Raw genomic sequence first — 11,073 nt, 5'->3', positions numbered from 1 at the left:
CGGGAATTTGGGGTTGGAGTTGAGGTTTTCGGAGGTTTCATGGAGGTTTTGGGAGTTCATGCAGGGCGCGCTGGAGGCGCACGTCAGCGGTGACAAAACGCCCCAAAATAACCCAAAATTCCCCCAAAATAGCCCAAAATACCCAAAAACAGCCCAAAAAAACCCAAAAAAACGGGAATTTGGGGTTGGAGTTGAGGTTTTGGGAGGTTTCTTGGGGGTTTTGGGAGTTCCTTGAGGGCGCGCTGGAGGCGCACGTCAACGGTGACCAAAATATCCCAAAATCCCCCCAAAATACCCAAAAACAGCCCAAAAAAACCCAAAAAAACGGGAATTTGGGGTTGGAGTTGAGGTTTTGGGAGGTTTCTTGGGGGTTTTTGGGAGTTCATGCAGGGCGCGCTGGAGGCGCACGTCAATGGTGACCAAAATATCCCAAAATATCCCAAAATCCCCCCAAAATATCCCAAAATACCCAAAAACACCCCAAAAAAACCCCAAAACGCGGGAATTTGGGGTTGGAGTTGAGGTTTTGGGAGGTTTCCTGGGGGTTTTGGGAGTTCCTTGAGGGCGCGCTGGAGGCGCGCGTCAACGGTGCCCAAAATATCCCAAAATCCCCCCAAAATATCACAAAATATCACAAAAGGCCCAAAAACAGCCCAAAAAAACCCAAAAACGCGGGAATTTGGGATTGGAGTTGAGGTTTTGGGAGGTTTCATGGAGGTTTTGGGAGTTCCTTGAGGGCGCGCTGGAGGCGCGCGTCAACGGTGACAAAACGCCCCAAAATCCCCCCAAAATAACCCAAAATATCCCAAAATACCCAAAAACAGCCCAAAAAAACCCAAAAAAACGGGAATTTGGGGTTGGAGTTGAGGTTTTGGGAGGTTTCCTGGGGGTTTTTGGGAGTTCCTTGAGGGCGCGCTGGAGGCGCACGTCAACGGTGACCAAAACACCCCAAAATCCCCCCAAAATATCACAAAATATCCCAAAATAGCCCAAAAACCAAAATATCCCAAAATCCCCCCAAAATAACTCAAAGTATCCCAAAATATCCCAAAATATCCCAAAATCCCCCCAAAATAACCCAAAATAACCCAAAATACCCAAAAACAGCCCAAAAAACCCAAAAACGCGGGAATTTGGGGTTGGAGTTGAGGTTTTGGGAGGTTTCATGGAGGTTTTGGGAGTTCCTTGAGGGCGCGCTGGAGGCGCACGTCAACGGTGACTAAAATACCCCAAAATATCCCAAAATCCCCCCAAAATAACCCAAAATATCCCAAAATAGCCCAAAATACCCAAAAACAGCCCAAAAAAACGCGGGAATTTGGGGTTGGAGTTGAGGTTTTGGGAGGTTTCATGGAGGTTTTGGGAGTTCCTTGAGGGCGCGCTGGAGGCGCACGTCAATGGTGACCAAAATATCCCAAAATAACCCAAAATATCCCAAAATACCCAAAAACCCGGAAATTTGGGTCATTTCGGGGTGGGAGTTGAGGTTTTGGGAGGTTTCGTGGGGTTTTTTTTGGGAGTTCCTTCAGATTTTGGGGAGTTCTTGAAGGTTTTTGAAGGTTCCTCAAAGTTCTTCTGGAGTTCCTCAAAGGTTTTTTGGGGTTTTTTGGCTTTTTTTGGGGTTTTTTGACTTTTTTTTGGAGTTCCTCATGGTTTTTTTTGGGTTTTTTGACTTTTTTTTGGGTTTTTTGACTTTTTTTTGGGTTTTTTGACATTTTTTGGAGTTCCTCAAAGGATTTTTGGGTTTTTTTGACTTTTTTTGGAGTTCCTCAAAGGTTTTTTGGGGTTTTTGTCCTTTTTTTGGGTTTTTTTGACTTTTTTTGGGAGTTCCTCAAGGGTTTTTGGGGTTTTTTGATTTTTTTGGAGTTCCTCAAGGTTTTTTTGGGGTTTTTTGACTTTTTTTGGGGTTCCTCAAGGGTTTTTTTGGGGTTTTTTGTCTTTTTTTGGAGTCCCTCAAGGGTTTTTTGGGGTTTTTTGTTTTTTTTGGGGGGTTTTTTGACTTTTTTTGGAGTTCCTCAAGGGTTTTTTGGTGGTTTTCGTGGATTTTGGCATTCCCACAGATTTTGGGGTGATTTCCCTGGATTTTGGGATGGTTTTCCTGCATTTTTGGGTTGGTTTTCCTGGATTTCGGGGCCGTTTTCCTTGATTTTTTGCCGTTTTTCCTGGATTTTGGGATTCCCGTGGATTTTGGGGTGATTTCTGTGGATTTTGGGTTGGTTTTCCTGGACATTTTGGTGTTTTTCCAGGATTTTGGGGCAGTTTCCATTGATTTTTGGGGTGATTTTCTTGGATTTTGGGATGATTTTCCTGGATGGGGTGATTTTCCTGGATTTGGGGTTGGTTTTCATGGATTTTTTGGTGGTTTTCCTGGATTTTTTGGTGATTTTCCTGGATTTTGGCAACCCCTGGATTTTGGGGTGATTTCCGTGGATTTTGGGTCGGTTCCCGTGGATTTTGGGGTGATTTCTGTGGATTTTGGGTCCATTGTCATTGATTTTTTGCCCATTTTCCTGGTTTTTCTGCCGTTTTTATGGATTTTGGCATCCCCTGGATTTTGGGGTGATTTCCGTGGATTTTGGGTTGGTTTTCCTGGATTTTGGGTTGGTTTTCATGGGTTTTTGGTGATTTTCCTGGATTTTGGCATCCCCTGGATTTTGGGTTGATTTCTGTGGATTTTGGGGTGATTTCCGCGGATTTTGGGGTGATTTTCCTGGATTTGGGGTTGGTTTTCATGGATTTTTTGGTGGTTTTCCTGGATTTTTTGGTGATTTTCCTGGATTTTGGCAACCCCTGGATTTTGGGGTGATTTCTGTGGATTTTGGGTTGGTTCCCGTGGATTTTGGGGTGATTTCTCTGGATTTTGGGTTGGTTTTCCTGGACATTTTGGTGTTTTTCCAGGATTTTGGGGCAGTTTCCATTGATTTTTGGGGTGATTTTCATGGATTTTGGGTCGGTTCCCGTGGATTTTGGGTTGATTTCCGCAGATTTTGGGTCGGTTCCGGCAGATTTTGGGGTGATTTCTGTGGATTTTGGGTTGGTTCCCGTGGATTTTGGGGTGATTTCTGCAGATTTTGGGTCGGTTCCCGTGGATTTTGGGGTGATTTCTGTGGATTTTGGGTTGGTTTTCCTGGATTTCGGGTCCATTTTCATTGATTTTTCTGCCGTTTTTCATGGATTTTGGCAACCCCTGGATTTTGGGTTGATTTCTGTGGATTTTGGGTCAGTTCCCGTGGATTTTGGGGTGATTTCTGCGGATTTTGGGTCGGTTCCCGTGGATTTTGGGGTGATTTTCATGGATTTTGGGTCGGTTCCCGTGGATTTTGGGGTGATTTCTGTGGATTTTGGGTCGGTTTTCCAGGATTTCGGGGCCATTTTCATTGATATTTTTGTGGTTTTCATTGATTTTTTTGCCCATTTTCCTGGATTTTGGGTTGATTTCCGCAGATTTTGGGTCGGTTCCCGTGGATTTTGGGGTGATTTCTGTGGATTTTGGATTGGTTTTCCTGGATTTCGGGGCCATTTTCATTGATTTTTTGCCATTTTCATTGATTTTTTGCTATTTTCATTGATTTTTCTGCCGTTTTTTATGGATTTTGGCATCCCTTGGATTTTGGGGTGATTTCTGTGGATTTTGGGTCGGTTTTCCAGGATTTCGGGGCCGTTTTCATTGATTTTTCTGCCGTTTTTATGGATTTTGGCATCCCCTGGATTTTGGGGTGATTTCCGCCGATTTTGGGGTGATTTCCACGGATTTTGGGTTGGTTCCCGTGGATTTTGGGGTGATTTCTGTGGATTTTGGGTCGGTTCCCGTGGATTTTGGGGTGATTCCCGTGGATTTTGGGTTGGTTTTCCTGGATTTCGGGGCCGTTTTCATTGATATTTTTGCCGTTTTTCGTGGATTTTGGCATCCCCTGGATTTTGGGGTGATTTCCGCCGATTTTGGGGCTTTCTCTCCGCCCAGGCTTCCGTTTCACCTCGGTGCGGGGCGACAAGGTCGACATCCTCTACAACAACATCAAGCACGCCGTGTTCCAGCCCTGCGACGGCGAGATGATCATCGTGCTGCACTTCCACCTCAAGGTGCTTTTGGGGCCAAAAACGGCCATTTTGGGCAAAATCCCGAATTTTGGGGGAAATCCCTGCGGGTTTGGGGTGACGGCCATTTTGGGCAAAATCCCGAATTTTGGGGAAATCCCCACAAATTTGGGGCAAAACCTCAAGGATTTGGGGCGAAAATTTCGGGTTTCGGGGCAGCTCCTGGGTTGGGTCACACATGAAGATTTGAGGTCAGAAGTCAGAGATTTTGGGTTGAAATCTTGGGATTTTGGGGCAAAAACGGCGATTTTGGGCAAAATCCGGAATTTTTGGGGAAATCCCCACAAATTTGGGGCGAAACCTGGAGGATTTGGGGCGAAACTTTGGGGTTTTGGGGCAGCTCCTGGGTTGGGTCAGACGTGAAGATTTGAGGTCAGAAGTCTGAGATTTTGGGTTGAAATATTTGGATTTTGGGGCGAAAAACAGCGATTTTGGGCAAAATCCGGAATTTTTGCGGAAATCCCTGCGGGTTTGGGGCAAAACTTTGGGGTTTTGGGGCGAAAATTTCGGGTTTCGGGGCAGCTCCTGGGTTGGGTGAAACAGGAAGATTTGAGGTCAAAAGTCTGAGATTTTGGGGCAAAAACCAATGATTTTGGGCAAAACTTGGAATTTTTGGGGAAATCCCCGCGGGTTTGGGGCGAAACTTTGGGGTTTTGGGGCAGCTCCTGGGTTGGGTCGGACGTGAAGATTTGAGGTCAAAAGTCTGAGATTTTGGGGCAAAAAACAACGATTTTGGGCAAAATCCGGAATTTTTGGGGAAATCCCCGCGGGTTTGGGGTGAAACTTTGGGGTTTTGGGGCAGCTCCTGGGTTGGGTCAGACGTGAAGATTTGAGGTCAGAAGTCTGAGATTTTGGGTTGAAATATTTGGATTTTGGGGCGAAAAACAGCGATTTTGGGCAAAATCCGGAATTTTTGCGGAAATCCCTGCGGGTTTGGGGCAAAACTTTGGGGTTTTGGGGCGAAAATTTCGGGTTTCGGGGCAGCTCCTGGGTTGGGTCAGACGTGAAGATTTGAGGTCAAAAGTCTGAGATTTTGGGGCAAAAAACAACGATTTTGGGCAAAACCTGGAATTTTTGGGGAAATCCCCGCAAATTTGGGGTGAAACCTGGAGGATTTGGGGCGAAAATTTCGGGTTTCGGGGCAGCTCCTGGGTTGGGTGAAACAGGAAGATTTGAGGTCAAAAGTCTGAGATTTTGGGGCAAAAACCAATGATTTTGGGAAAAACTTCGAATTTTTGGGGAAATCCCCGCAGATTTGGGGTGAAACCTGGAGGATTTGGGGCGAAAATTTCGGGTTTCGGGGCAGCTCCTGGGTTGGGTGAAACAGGAAGATTTGAGGTCAAAAGTCTGAGATTTTGGGGCAAAAAACAACGATTTTGGGCAAAATCCGGAATTTTTGGGGAAATCCCCGCGGGATTACCAAAATTTTGGGGTTTTGAGCTGGAATTTTTGGGATTTTGAGCCGGGATTTCGGGATTTTGAGCCAGAATTTTGGGATTTCTGGCCAAAATTTCAGGTATTTCAAGCTTTAATTTTGGGATTTTTAGCCAGAATTTTTGGGTTTTTAGCCGGAATTTTGGGGTTTTGAGCTGGAATTTTGGGATTTTGATCGGGAATTTTAGGATTGCTGGCCAAAATTTCAGGGATTTCCAGCCAGAATTTCGGGATTTTGAGCCAGAATTTTGGGATTTTGAGCTGGAATTGCAGGAGTTTGAGCCGGAATCTTGGGGTTTCAAGCTGGAATTTCAGGATTTCTGGCCAAAATTTTGGGGATTTCAAGCTGGAATTTTGGGATTTTGACCCAGAATTTCAGAGATTTCGAGCTGGAATTTCAGGATTTCGAGCTGGAATTTCGGGGTTTCGAGCCAGAATTTTGGGGTTTTGACCTGGAATGTTGAGATTTTGACCCAGAATTTCAGGATTTTGACCCAGAATTTCGGGATTTAGAGCTGGAATTTCAGGGATTTTGACCCAGAATTTCAGGATTTTGACCCAGAATTTCAGGATTTTGACCCAGAATTCCGGGGTTTCAAGCCAGAATTTTGGGATTTTGACCCAGAATTTCAGGATTTTGAGCTGGAATTTCGGGATTTCGAGCCAGAATTTTGGGGTTTCGAGCCAGAATTTCGGGATTTTGACCCAGAATTTCGGGATTTTTCGAGCCAGAATTTTGGGGTTTCGAGCCAGAATTTCGGGATTTTGACCCAGAATTTCGGGATTTTTGAGCTGGAATTTCAGGGATTTCGAGCCAGAATTTCGGGATTTTGACCCAGAATTTTGGGATTTTGACCCAGAATTTCGGGATTTTGACCCAGAATTTCAGGATTTCGAGCCAGAATTTCGGGATTTCGACCCGGGATTTCGGGGATTTAGAGATGGAATTTTGGGATTTCGAGCCGGAATTTTGGGATTTTGAGCCAGAATTTCGGGATTTTGACCCAGAATTTCAGGATTTTGAGCCAGAATTTCGGGATTTTTAGCTGGAGTTTCGGGATTTCGAGCCAGAATTTTGTGATTTTGAGCCAGAATTTTGGGATTTTGACCCAGAATTCCGTGATTTTGACCCAGAATTCCGGGCTTTCAAGCCAGAATTTCGGGATTTACAGCTGGAATTTCAGGATTTCGAGCTGGAATTTCAGGGATTTCGAGCTGGAATTTCAGGATTTTGAACTGGAACTTTAGGATTTCGACCCGGAATTTCGGGGATTTCGAGCCGGAATTTTGGGATTTTGAACTGGAATTTCAGGATTTTGAACTGGAATTTCAGGATTTCAACCCGGAATTTCGGGGATTTCGAGCTGGAATTTCAGGATTTTGACCTGGAATTTCAGGATTTTGACCTGGAGTTTGAGGATTTTGAACTGGAATTTTGGGGTTTCAAGCCAGAATTTCGGGATTTTGAGCTGGAATTTCGGGATTTTGACCCAGAATTTCAGGATTTTGAGCCAGAATTTCGGGATTTTGACCCGGGATTTCGGGATTTTGACCCAGAATTTCGGGATTTCGAGCTGGAATTTCAGGATTTTGAGCCAGAATTTCGGGATTTAGAGCTGGAATTTTGGGAGTTCGAGCTGGAATTTCAGGATTTTGAGCTGGAATTTCGGGGTTTCAAGCCAGAATTTCGGGATTTAGAGCTGGAATTTCAGGGATTTCGACCCGGAATTTCAGGATTTGGAGCCGGAATTTCAGGATTTGGAGCCGGAATGTCAGGATTTTTGCCCAAACTGCCCCTTTTTCCCCCCAGAACGCCATCATGTTCGGCAAGAAGCGGCACACGGACGTGCAGTTCTACACCGAGGTGGGCGAAATCACCACGGATTTGGGCAAGCACCAGCACATGCACGACCGCGACGACCTCTACGCCGAGCAGGTGAGATCGGGCCAAATTCCTGCCTTTTTGGGACATTCCCGACGCTTCGGGGCCATTTCCTGCAGTTTTGCTTCAATCCCAGCGGATTTGGGCTGGATTTTTCGCTTTTTTTTTAAAATTTTTTGACGTTTTTTTCAATTTTTTCACGGTTTTTGAGCTTTTTTTCAGCTTTTTCCAGCCTTTATTTTGCTTTTTTAAGTATTTTTTGCGGCCATTTCCTGCAGTTTTGCTTCAATCCCAGCGGATTTGGGCTGGATTTTTCGCTTTTTTGTAAAATTTTTTGGCATTTTTTTCCATTTTCTCACGGTTTTTGAGCTTTTTTTCAGCTTTTTCCAGCATTTATTTTGCTTTTTTTTAAGGGTTTTTTGGGGTCATTCCCCCATTTTTTGGGGGTTTTCGTCCTTCCAAGCGAATTTTGGGGTTTTTTATCAGCTTTTTCCAGCCTTTGTTTCGCTTTTTTAAGTATTTTTTGGGGTCGTTCCCCCTTTTTTTGGGGATTTTTGGGGATTTTCATCCTTCCAAGCGAATTTTGGGGTTTTTTTTCAGCTTTTTCGAGCCTTTATTTCGCTTTTTTTTAAGAGTTTTTTGGGGTCGTTCCCCCATTTTTTGGGGATTTTTGGGGGTTTTCGTCCTTCCAAGTGAATTTTGGGGTTTTTTTGGGCCAATTCCCGGGGATTTTGGGAGGGTTTGGGTTGATTTTTATGGGTATTGGGGTTATTTCCCTTTGTTTTTTGGGTGGTTTCCATGGTTTTGAGCGATTTCTGTGGGATTTGGGGTCGTTCCTGGGGGGTTTTGGGGCAATTTCCTGGGGATTTTGGTTCAGGATGGAACGGGAGTTGGTTTTGGGGTCATTTCTGTGAATTTTGGGCCATTTCCTGGGGGTTTTTTTTACCTTTTCCCCTGGTTTTGTCCATTTCCCGAATCCCACGGATTTTTGGGACCATTTTTGGGGTTTTTGGGCCATTTTTGGGGTTTTTTTTTCCTTTTTCCCTCGCTCTCTCCCTCCCCCCAATCCCATGGATTTTTGGGGCAATTTTTGGTGTTTTTGGGCCATTTCCTGGGGTTTTTTTTACCTTTTCCCCTGGTTTTGTCCATTTCCTAAATCCCACGGATTTTTGGGTTAATTCCTGTGGTTTTTGGGCCATTTTTTTGGGGTTTTTTTTTCCTTTTTCCCTCGCTCTCTCCCTTCCCCGAATCCCACTGATTTTTGGGTCCATTCCCGCAGTTTTTGGGCCATTTCTTGGGGTTTTTTTTTTGCCATTTCCCTGGTTCTCTCCCTTCCCCTAATCCCACGGATTTTTGGGGCGATTCCTGCAGATTTTGGGCCATTTCTTGGGGGTTGTTTTTACCTTTTCCCGGGGTTCTGTCCCTCCCCCCAATCCCACTGATTTTTGGGGCGATTCCCACAGTTTTTGGGCCATTTCCTGGGGTTTTTTTTTCCTTTTTCCCTCATTCTCTCCCTTGCCCGAGTCCCACTGATTTTTGGGTTCATTCCCACAGTTTTTGGGCCATTTCTTGGGGTTTTTGGGCCATTTTTTGGGTTTTTTTTTTCCTTTTTCCCTCATTCTCTCCCTTCCCCGAGTCCCACTGATTTTTGGGTTCATTCCCGCAGTTTTTGGGCCATTTCTTGGGGTTTTTGGGCCATTTCTTCGGGGTTTTTTTTGCCATTTCCCGGGGTTCTCTCCCTTCCCCCAATCCCACAGATTTTTTGGGGCAATTTTTGGTGTTTTTGGGCCATTTCTTGGGGTTTTTTTTCCTTTTTCCCTCATTCTCTCCCTTCCCTGAGTCCCACGGATTTTTGGGTTCATTCCTGCAGTTTTTGGGCCATTTCTTGGGGGGTTTTTTTTGCCATTTCCCGGGGTTCTGTCCCTCCCCCCAATCCCACGGATTTTTGGGGCGATTCCTGCAGTTTTTGGGCCATTTCTTTGGGTTTTTTTTTGGTTTTTTCCCTGGTTCTGTCCCTCCCCCTAATCCCACTGATTTTTGGGTCCATTCCCACGGTTTTTGGGCCATTTTTTGGGGTTTTTTTTTCCTTTTTCCCTCATTCTCTCCCTTGCCCGAGTCCCCCTGATTTTTGGGTTCATTCCCAGGGTTTTTGGGCCATTTCTTGGGGTTTTTTGGGCCATTTCTTTGGGGTTTTTTTGGGTTTTTCCCCTGGTTCTCTCCCTCCCCCCAATCCCACTGATTTTTGGGGCGATTCCCGGGGTTTTTGGGCCATTTCTTGGGTTTTTTTTTGGTTTTTCCCCTGGTTCTCTCCCTTCCCCGAGTCCCACCAATTTTTGTTTTTTTATAATGGGGGAGAAACAGGGAAAAAAGGGGAAATCAGGCAAAAAGGGGGGAAATGGGGGAAAAGGGGGGGAAATTGAGAAAAAAGGGGGAAAAATGGGGGGAAAATGGGGAAAATAGGGAGAAAAAATGGGGAAAATAGGGAGAAATGGGAAAAAGAGGGAGAAATTGGGGAAAAAAGGGGGGAAATGGGGAAAATGGGGGGAAAATGGGGAGAAAAAATGGGGGAGAAACAGGAAAAAAAGGGAAAATCAGGCAAAAAGGGGGGAAATGGGGGAAATTGGGGGGGAAATGGGGTAAAAATGGGGAGAAAAAGAGGGGAGAAATGGGAAAACTAGGGAGAAATTGGGGAAAAATGGAGAAAATGGGGGGAAAAATGGGGGGGAAACAGGAAAAAAAGGGGGGGAAATTGGGGAAAAATGGGGGGAAATCAGAAAAATGGGGAAATGGGACAAACAAAAAATGGGGGAATTGGGAAAAAAGGGGGGGAATTGGGAAGATTTGGGTTCATTCCTTTGGATTTTGGGTAATTGCTGATTTTGGGTCCATTTTGGGGGATTTTGGGTCCATTTTGGGGGATTTTGGGTTCATTCTTGTGGCTTTTTGGGTCCAATTTGGGGGATTTTGGTTCATTCTGTATTTTGGGTCCATTTCTGTTGATTTTGGGCCCATTTCTGTTGATTTTGGGTCCGTTTCTGTTTATTTTGGGTCCCATTTTGCTGATTTTGGGTCCGTTTCTGTTGATTTTGGGTCCGTTTCTGTTGATTTTGGGTCTGTTTCTGTTGATTTTGGGTCCGTTTCTGTTGATTTCGGGTCCGTTTTTGCTGATTTTGGGTCCATTTCTGTTGATTTTGGGTCCATTTTTGCTGATTTCGGGTCCGTTTCTGTTGATTTTGAGTCCGTTTCTGTTGATTTTGGGTCCGTTTTTGCTGATTTTGGGTCCATTTCTCTGGATTTTGGCTCCCTCCTGATTTTGGGTCAATTCCCGGGGATTTTGGGTCCCCCCAGGTTCAACGGCGCCCCCTACCGCAGCACCTGCCTCCTGCAGCCGACCAGCAGCGCGCTCGTCAACTGCACCGAGTGGGTGAGTGACAGGTGACAGGTGTGTGACAGGTGTGACAGGTGAGAGATCAACTGCACCGAGTGGGTGAGTGACAGGTGACAGGTGTGTGACAGGTGTGACAGGTGTGACAGGTGAGTGACAGGTGACAGGTGTGTGACAGGTGTGACAGGTGTGACAGGTGAGTGACAGGTGACAGGTGTGACAGGTGAGTGACAGGTGAGATACAGATCAACTGCACCGAGTGGGTGAGTGACAGGTG

At 45.3% G+C, this 11,073-nt stretch overlaps 1 protein-coding gene across 1 annotated transcript in view; it reads left to right on the top strand.

Annotated features, from left to right (window-relative positions):
* The window catches only part of LOC121344830 (FACT complex subunit SPT16-like), a gene marked incomplete at its 5' end in the record, with an annotated part of 21,635 nt that overhangs the window by 7,965 nt on the left and 2,597 nt on the right, over positions 1–11,073 (top strand). Inside the window, 3 exons of the mRNA XM_041421085.1 lie at positions 3,962–4,080; positions 7,340–7,465; positions 10,650–10,835. Coding sequence (XP_041277019.1) covers positions 3,962–4,080; positions 7,340–7,465; positions 10,650–10,835 — 431 coding nt within the window. The remainder of the gene's footprint in view (positions 1–3,961; positions 4,081–7,339; positions 7,466–10,649; positions 10,836–11,073) is intronic.

Source organism: Onychostruthus taczanowskii, unplaced genomic scaffold (genome assembly GCF_017590055.1).
Source record: "Onychostruthus taczanowskii isolate IOZ18803 unplaced genomic scaffold, ASM1759005v1 scaffold686, whole genome shotgun sequence".
NCBI classification, from domain to species: domain Eukaryota; kingdom Metazoa; phylum Chordata; class Aves; order Passeriformes; family Passeridae; genus Onychostruthus; species Onychostruthus taczanowskii.
This window is presented reverse-complemented; position numbering and strand designations above follow the sequence as displayed.